Source organism: Cinclus cinclus, chromosome 25, assembly GCF_963662255.1.
Source record: "Cinclus cinclus chromosome 25, bCinCin1.1, whole genome shotgun sequence".
In the NCBI taxonomy this organism is placed as follows: domain Eukaryota; kingdom Metazoa; phylum Chordata; class Aves; order Passeriformes; family Cinclidae; genus Cinclus; species Cinclus cinclus.
Window position 1 is genome coordinate 2,140,702 of NC_085070.1, and position 9,151 is coordinate 2,149,852.

At 53.0% G+C, this 9,151-nt stretch overlaps 1 protein-coding gene across 1 annotated transcript; it reads right to left on the reverse strand.

Annotated features, from left to right (window-relative positions):
* Positions 1-308: 308 nt before the first annotated feature.
* LOC134053562 (endothelial cell-selective adhesion molecule-like) lies at positions 309-9,136 on the reverse strand. Its single transcript, XM_062508621.1, has 7 exons — positions 9,007-9,136; positions 3,578-3,732; positions 2,165-2,393; positions 1,941-2,096; positions 1,666-1,788; positions 1,437-1,575; positions 309-1,068 (listed from the first exon to the last, which is right to left on the reverse strand). Exons 1-7 carry the CDS (start codon positions 9,050-9,052, stop codon positions 717-719), a joined length of 1,200 nt encoding a protein of 399 aa, XP_062364605.1. The 5' UTR covers positions 9,053-9,136; the 3' UTR covers positions 309-716.
* Between the last annotated feature and the right edge of the window lie 15 nt (positions 9,137-9,151).

Below are 9,151 nucleotides of genomic sequence, written 5' to 3' on the forward strand. Positions count from 1 at the left end.
GTGATGTGAGTGTGACATCATGCAGGCACACATGACATGCCTGATGGACCCGTGACACGCCTGTATGGCATCATACAGGCATCAGTCAGATGCTGTGATGTCACACGCTCATTGTGACATCACACCTCCTGACACAGGGTGTGACATCACAGTCACGGGGTGTGACAACACGGGCATCATGACATCACCTCACCCTGAGGACCTTGGCTGGTGCACTGTGACATCACCCTGCCCTATGACATCGCCCAGAAGGTCGTGGGATATCACTCCCCGCCTCAAAATCTGCACAAACTCACCCGAAGCTCCAGTGCTGGGCAGCGCAGCAGCTTTTAATCAGAAAACCCCTAAAAAAAGTGTGTGTGTGTGTGTGTGTGTGTGTGTGTGTGTGTGTGGCCATGTCACCCACCCCCCCACCTTTAATGCTCTTTTATGAAAAATCCCTCATTTCACCTGATATATAGATATAGAAAAAAAATAATACGAAGGGGACACCCCTGAGGCAGAGCTGGGGCTGGTTTGGGGGTGATATTTATGGGGAGACTCAGTCCCTCCAAACGCAGAGAGCCCCTGCGCTCATTAAACACGCCCACGATGAGTCCAGCTGCTCGAGGCATCTGTTCAAAAGAAAAGGAAACCCAAAAAGGGACAAAACCACCCCAGGAAACAGGGAGTGGGGTGGGCTGGCTATGGGCACCCCTGTTTTTTTGGGGGGATGCTCACACCAAGGAGCCAGCTCGGCTCTGTGCTGGCACCATGACGGGAACGGCACCTGCTCGTGCCAGGCTGGAGGGGGGCAACGACCCCATGGGAGCGGCGGCTGGATCCTGGCGGCGCCGGGGGGTCCCGTTAACGGCAGGGGGTGAGAGGTTGGGGGGCCGCCCCCCTCCCCGGGGCGGGGGTCCCCGGTAGCTGCCGGTGGTGGTGAGGATGGAGGCGGTGTCGGAGGGGGCTCTGGCTCCGTAGGGTTGCCGGGTGCCGGCGATGGAGGACAGGGTGCTGGTTTTGGACATGGTGTCTGAAGCTGGCCTCCTTGCCCACGACGGGGTTTTGGGTGCCACGGCGTCTTCCCTGCCAAGAGGGGAGAGCGTCAGAGATGGGCTCTGGGAACCTTTCCATTCCCCACCCCAGTGTACTCACCCTGAGCAATGAGGTTGTGCAGATATCCCCAAACAGAAAGGAAAAAGGGAAAGGGGAAAACAGAAGTGGAAAATGCCCTCATTAACTCTGAAACCTAATGACAACTGGCCAGAGGTAGAAACTTCCCTCCTGATTGTTACCTCTGGAGCATACTGATGACTGTCCAGAGATCAAGAACTCTTCTCCACTATTAACTCTGAACCTGAGAAATGACAGGCCAGAGGTGGAAACACCCTCCTCGCCCGTTAACCCTGAAACCTAACAATGATTTGAACCCCTTCCACAGGAGAGCGCCTCACTTGATCTCGTTGGCTCCCTCCTCCTGGCTGTCACGTTTTTTCCTCCTGTAGCCAACAACCTTCTGAGCAAAGAAGATGATGGTGGCAAGGGCACCCAAGGAGCCCAGCACGGCGGCGGCAATGACTGCTTTGGTGCTTGCTGCCAGAGAGAGACAGAGATTCCCTTATCCCCTTATTCCCACAGGGACCTCATGTGTCCCCCTCCCCAACCCTGTGGGCACGTACTCACTTGAGTGTACCTCCAGGACAATGCTGCAGTTCTTAGAACCTGCTTGGTTTTCAGCCCTGCAGACGTAGACCCCCGACATTTCCAGGGTGAGGTTGGTCAGCTTGAGGGTTCCCCTGGCCCGGTCTGCAGGTGAGAAATTTGGGTGCTGCCTCACAGCCTCCCCTACACCTTCCACCTCCTCGTGCAGGAAGTGGTTAAGAGGATGAAGCCAAAGAATCCCTCAGCTCGGGATATCCCATCCCACCCACCCCAGCCCCACGCTGGTGCCACCTTACCCTGGGCAGGGGGAAAGAAGACCTGCAGGGTGGGCGGCTCACGCTGCCACTGGTACATGGGCGAGGGCTTCCCCTTCTTGGAGGAGCAGATCAAGGTCACGTTGGCCCCCACGACGGCGTTGCCGTGCAGTTGGCAGGTGGGGGCGGCCGGCGGCACTGTGGGCACTGACGTTAGTCCCTAGGGGCCCCAGGGGGAGCCTCCAGGGTGACTGGCAGAGCCTTACCCAGCACGGTGAGGTTGATGACACCGATGTTCTTGTCCAACCTGATGGTGTCATCCTCCACGTTGACGGAGCACATGTACTGACCCGAGTCTTGCTCCCGGGTGGCGTTGATGAACACTGAGATGTTGTGGGTGAAGATGTCGTGGGTGAAGATGTCGTACAGGAACCCTATGCGGGGCTTCAGATCTGTCTCCTCCACCTTCACCTTCCCGCCCAGGTATGACAGGATCTGCACAGGAAAAAAGTACATGCTTTCGCTTCTGGAAGGTGTTGCTGGGGAGAAAAACTCCCCAAATCTCAAATTCTGTAGAGCAGCGCTTGCTGCATAAGAGTCCTCCAGTCTCACCTGCCTTGAGCATCCTGGACAAGGGAACTGCAGGCAGCTCCCCACCACAGGCACGAATACCCCTGGCATGGGCACCGTGAGGAATTGTCCCAACACGAGCATCTCCCCATGAGGGACACCCACAAGCAGTACCCCCACTGTGGGCATTTTCCCATTGTAGGCACCAAGGACATATCCCCACCATGGGTATCTCCCCATCGTGAGCACGACAAGCACCTCCCTATTGCAGGCACCCTGGGCATGCCCCCAGCGTGAGCATCTCCTCTCATGGGCACAATGAGCACCTCCCCACTGTGGGCACCTCCTGATCATGCTGATTACGAGGACCACAATCATCTCCCCACTGTAAGCATCTGCCACTGTGGACACCACAAACACTTCCCCATACAGGTATCTCCCCATCTTGGATCTCTCCCCATCTTGTTTCTCTGCCTGCTGTGGGCACCACAAGCACCTCCCTACTGCAGGCACTGTGGGTATGACCTCATCATGGGCATCTACACATCACCATGAGCACCCCTCATCAAGGGCATCCCCCCGTGGTTGGCACCATGAACTTCCCCCATCATGGACACCACCCCATCACAAGCAGCTCCCCATGGGTATGGGGATGGCACCAGGGGTATGTCCCCATCATGGGCACCACGAGCATGTCCTCCATGGTGGTCACCTCCCCATGGTGGGCACCATGAACTTCACCCCATCATGGGCCAACTCTGCACCATGGGCACCACAAGCATGCCCCCACTGTGGGAACCACACACATCTCCCCATGGGCACGTCCCCACCACGAGCATCTCCCCATTGTGGGCATCTCTCGTCATGGGCACCACGTCCTTACCACGGACACTCACCCATTGTAGGCCACCATGAGGTTCCCCCCCAACATGGGCATTTAACCATTGTGGGCATCTTCCCTGCATGGGAACCACGAGTGTCATCCCATCACGAGCATCACATGGTGGGGACCATAACCTTCCCCCCATCATGGGCACCACCAGCACCCCCTCCACGGCACCTCCCAGCTTGGCCCCCTCCATCTCTGGTCCTGCAGCCCCTGTCCTCACCTGGAAGGGACCAGGATTCTTGTTCAGCATCCAGCTGACGTAGGGCTTGTTCTGGGAGTGGCTGGTGTACCAGGCAGGCAGCACCGCCTGCTGCCCCTCCACGGAGAACACCAGGCTCGTCCCCACATGCACCTCCAGCACGGCCAAGGAGACACCTGCCCATGGGAGAGGGAAGAAACCAGGAAATTACTCAATCCCAGGTGCCACTTCTCTACAAAACCTCACTGACTGTGAGAAAAAGCCCCGTTCCCAAGACAAAACAACAATCCCAGGTTATCAGCAGGAAGCTGGGCCAGGAGAACATTTTGCCTCCTTCCCCGCCACAGGAAGGGCTTTGCGCCTGCTCCGGAGGATGCAGGACATTGCTGTTCCCTCCCATCCCAGCTTTTGCCCCACACTCGGCTTGGGAATTCCTAAGGCCCAGGTCCCCCCTCCCAAGAGACAGCTGCCTCCCGTGGGCAGACAGCCCCCTTAACTCAGTACTGGGGTACTCCCAGATCCCCATGATGCTGCACCAGATCCCATGGGATTTATCTGTAGGGATCCCCCATGAGCACCCCACAAGCCTTCTCCAGCATCCCAGTATTCCCCCTTTTTGCTGCCAGCACTAAATTGGGATAATCCATGAGTGGCTTCCTCTGGTGCCCCATCTCATCTGACCCCAAATATCCCATCCCAGTCCCCTGTCACCATCAGCATCCCCCCAAGCCCCACTGGGAGGAGGCAATGGGGAAAGAGTGGGTACCACAGACCAGAGAGGGATGCTCAGCTCCTGGGGGAAGATCATTCCCCAGCTTTGCCCTTAAGGCTCAGCCAGAAAATTAATCGGCTCAGGCGAGGCTGAGTTTGTGCTGGGGTTGGTTTGTTTTTCCCAGGGGAACATCACCGAGGCCCTGCATCCCAGCAGCTCCATCCCTGCATCCCCCATCGATCCGTGACCCCGGCTGGCCCCGCTCCTGCCAGTGCCCCAGGGATGCTTCACATTGGGATGCAGGGGGAAAAGGATGATGCTACCCCATCATCCCAAATCCTCAGTTTGGGGGGAGAAAACGCCTGGATTTGCAGGATTTCGGGAGCTTTCAATAACCTTGCACTTTTCCCTAAGAGCTCAGAGGTTTTAATTGGATTTTTCCAGGGTGGGAAGAGGAAAACAAGGCGCTGGGGGGTATTTTTAGCCTCCTCCTGCATCCGTTCATCCCCCCTCCTGGCAAGGCATTGGTGCCATTTCCGGACGGAGCCTTGCAGCTCCAGGCAGGAAACTCTGCTCCGGCTGATAAGTCTTCTCAGGAATTAAAAAAAAATAATTAAATTTCCTTTCTCTGGTGAAAAACTGGGAGAAATAAGGCCCAGTCTGGTGAGGATGCGTAAAAATAGCTCACCCAGGCTAAGAACATAAACCTTTAAATCCTGGAGGGTTTGGGAGGGGGGGAGATGTTGGAGGCGCCTGCAGGTCCCAAATCATTGATAATATTATTTATTAATTATATGAAGCTGTGGTATCAGGTCCAATGGACAGTATAGGAAAAAAAATGGTAATTACAGTGTATTTATATGTAATTATACAGATGATTGTATTAAATTTAGACAAAGTGGAAAGAAATATGGGATGGAGATTCACTAAATTGGAATTTCCAGAACAAAATAGATAATTGAGAACATATAATTTATAATAGTTATAAATATAGGTATATTTTTGTAAGAATAGGGATAATAGTGGGGATGTGAGAGTGATAATAGTGCTCAGAATAATGTGAGCAATGATCAAAGTGAGAATAATAATTAAAGAACTGGGAATAATAATGATAAAAGTGATATTAATAATGATAATAAAAATAATTGTAACAGTGATTATAAGAATTATAACAATGATTCCAATACAATAATGATAACAGTCATAATAATGATAATACTGATACTAATACTAATAAAATTATGCAGTTAATTAATTATGCAAATGGGACAGCCCCTAAACCTCCCTGCATTCCCAACACATGGGAAAATCCAGGTGTTTTCAGCCCAGATCCTCCATTATTATAAAAGTGAGTTAAATTGGGATAATTTAGAAGATAGATTATATTCAATAAGTGTAGTGTAATTTATATTAGAAATATTAGAGTTAACAGGTTATAGACCTTGTAGAATAATTATAATTGTAATTCAATAAAAATAATTGCAACAGTTATAATAACAATTATAGCAGCAATTATAATGATAATAGTAATAAAAGAGTGATGATATTATGATAATGACAGTAATAATAAAATATTATTAATAATATAGTTCATTAATTATGCAGATGGCATCGATAAATGACTCCACAGCTTCTAAACCCCTGTGCATCCCCAACAGCTGGGAAAATACAGATTTTTCATCCCACCTCCTCTGTCAGCATGACTTTTTGGGCAATAAAAGATGCTGGGCCAAAGGGTGCTGGGGATTCCCGGGGATTCCTGGGGAAATCCAGGCTCCAGAGAGGGAAAAGATGTTCTGGCACCAGCCAGAGGTTTCCTATCTCACCTCAGGGCATTAAAACAGCCCCGTGTGCCTCAAAGCTGCTGTGGTAACTCTGAAACTTAATGATGTCCGCGTTAATTATGTTAATTTTGCCCTGGGGCTGCAGCTTTGCTCTGTCAATCTTGAAACTCCTACGGCAACAGGAGATCCCGGCTCCATCATCTCCCCTCGGGTGCATCGGGAATCTGCTTGCTTCCCCAAATCCCCTTTTTCTTGCAGAATTCACCCAAATTTCTCGTCCTGGACAGATGTGTCCCTAAGAAGGGCTGGTGGAGCTGGGTCTGGAGCTGCAGGCACGGGACCGAACCCCCTGGCACAGCACTGGCTTTGGCCACCTCGACGCTCCAAATCCTCTAATGCTTTAACCAGATCGAAAAAATTAAGCCGCTCGTGGTGCTCATACGAATCCGGGGGGGCCTGGGGCCCTCAGCCCCTCCCGCCTGCTCTTTGGGCTCAAAACCTGGATTTTTATCCAGCTGCCCTGAGCTAAACACCTGCCCGGGTGTTTTCCCCCCGCCCCAGCCCATCTGCTGGGATTTTTTTGCATATGGAAAAGCAAAATAGACTTAAATTTACCTTTAAAAATAGCTATAATTTTTTTCCCCCCTATGGAACAAATGTCTTACAGTTTAGCATTCTAAAATACTTTAAATTTTCTCAGGGCAAAAAAAAAAAAAAATTAAAAACTGCTTTAAATTTCCCTTTGAATTTTTTTTCCTATGGAAAAAAAATCACCTTTAAATCCCTGCAATCTTAACATTAATCCCTGTGCTGATATCAATCACCCTATCCTCATCTAAAATTGCATCATTTCAGCCCCCCCCAAAAAAAGCTGTTTCCTGGCTCAGGCACAGTCTGAACCCCCAAAAAAGCAAACTCCCCCTCCAGCCCCCTCCCCGAGTCTCTAAACCATTAACTGTATGGGGAATTATATCCCGGGGGCGGTTGGGGTTTGATGACCCCGGTTGATACGATTAAGGCGCTGGAGTCATGTGAAACCCAGACCCAAATTAAATCCCAAAAGACCAAGCTTGGGATTTAAAATACACAGCGGGAATCTGGCCGGAAAAGGGACCCTTGAAAAAGCTTGGAAAGAGGTCAAGGAGCATCTCAGTACGGCAATGCAGCCTTCCCTTTTTTAAAAATTATTTTTGGGGATTTTTTTCCCTTTTCTTCCCTTAACTTTGACTATTTATAAACGGGCAGATAGGAGATGCCGGGCTGTGGAGCAGTGTCCGTTGGGAAAATCCACAGCGGCATTTCTCACGACCCCGGGGGTGGAGGGGGGGCAGAAAGTGCCCTATCCTCCAGAGAGACCAAATTTGGGGAAAAAAAATTAAATAATGCAATAATCATATGTGACTTTGCTATAGATGGAAACGTGCTTCACCCCTGGGTGTGGGAGAGAGAGGCGGAGATGGGATGGGATGGGATGGGCAGGGGATGAGACTGGAATGGGATTGAGGAAGGGATTGGAGTTGGGATTGGGGATGGGATAGGATGGGATGGGATGGGATCAGGACTGGGAAGAGAACAGGGATGGCAGACATCCCTCACTTTGCTTTTCCCCATCACAATACCCATGAGGATCCCACGGGACGAGGAAGGATTGCTTGAAAGCAAAACTAAAGGAAAAATACACTTGGGGTTCAAAAGGGTCTTTTTGCTGCATTTTGAGCTGTCAGTGCCTGTGATGTCATATCCCAGGGCTCAAACGTGACTTTTTTTGTGGGAATCCATCATGATTCCATGCAAAAAATGCCATCGGGATGCGGCAAAGGAGCGCCCTGATGGGATTTAAGGGATGAGTGACCCCTGCGCCTCACATCAACATTAACTTTCATCAAGGAAGAAAATCTACAAGGAGGAACAAGTGGCGGCTCCAGGACCCCCACCCAGTGTTCTGCTGGAAGGAAATGCTGCTGCCATTGTTTTTGGGGCCGTTTCCTTTCTCCAAAGGCCTCTCCTTTGCTGGGAGTGCCAAAGGATGTTTCCTTTTGGAGCAACTGTGGCAGTTCCAAAAAATCTCAAAGAGGGTGGGAAATGAAGGGTGGAAGAAGGGACATGAAGGGACAAGAAGGGACGAGAAGGGACATTTTTACCCATGGACAGAGAAGGCTTGAGACCCCCTCCTCTCAAAACCAGCTGGGATGGCTGTGGAGCACCAGTAAACAAGGGGAAACAAATGGATTTTTTTTCCTGCACAATGCCACGCAGGGAGTGAACTGTGGACTCTCACATCGGAGTCCTTGGTGTGTCCCCATATCGGGGTGCTTCGGGTTTGGGGGTGCTGGAAGGGGCTGTTTGGCAGCTCCAAGGGACTTTTGGCTTTTCCCGGGAAGACTCGGATTTTCTCCACTCCGGGCACTCCTAAAAGGGGACGGGGATGGATTGACCCCCTCATCCTCACACCAATCTGCCTGCTGGGGTAGGGGACTGGGGGCGCAGAGACAGGTGGGTACTGTGACCCCCATCCCCGGTACCCCACGGTCCTTCCCGGTGCCCTCCTAAAGCTTCCCAGGGTCCTGCCTGCCGGCGCCGGGCTCCCGGGTGTCTTGCCCGGTGCCTCCGGCCGCTCCCACACCCTGCCCGGTGACCCCCTCGGTATCTCCGGGTCCTGCCCGATGCCCTCCCAAAAGCTCTCGCTCGTCCTGCCCGGTTCATCCCGCTTTTCCCGAGTCCCACGGGGCTCCCCCGGTACCACCGGGTCCTGCCCCGTACCCGCCGCTCTGCCTCGCGTCCTGAGCGCTTCCCCCCGAGCCTTGCCGGGTGCAGCCGCCAGCACCGCCGGACTCCGCCTGGAGCATCCCGAAAGCTCTGCCGCGTCCCGCCCCGCATCCCCCGGTGCTCCCGCATCTCTTCGGGTGCTCCCCCGGCGCCCCCTCCCCGGAGCCCCCCGGTGCCGCGGGGCTCACCCAGCAGCGCCGCCAGCGCCAGCGCCGCCCGTCGCAGCGCGCCCATGGCCGGAGCCGCCGCCGCAGCAGCAGGTGCCGGGGGGGCCGGGGGCGGCGGGGGCGGTGCCGCGCAGGTGGGGGCGGGACCGAGCCCACCACACCCCGA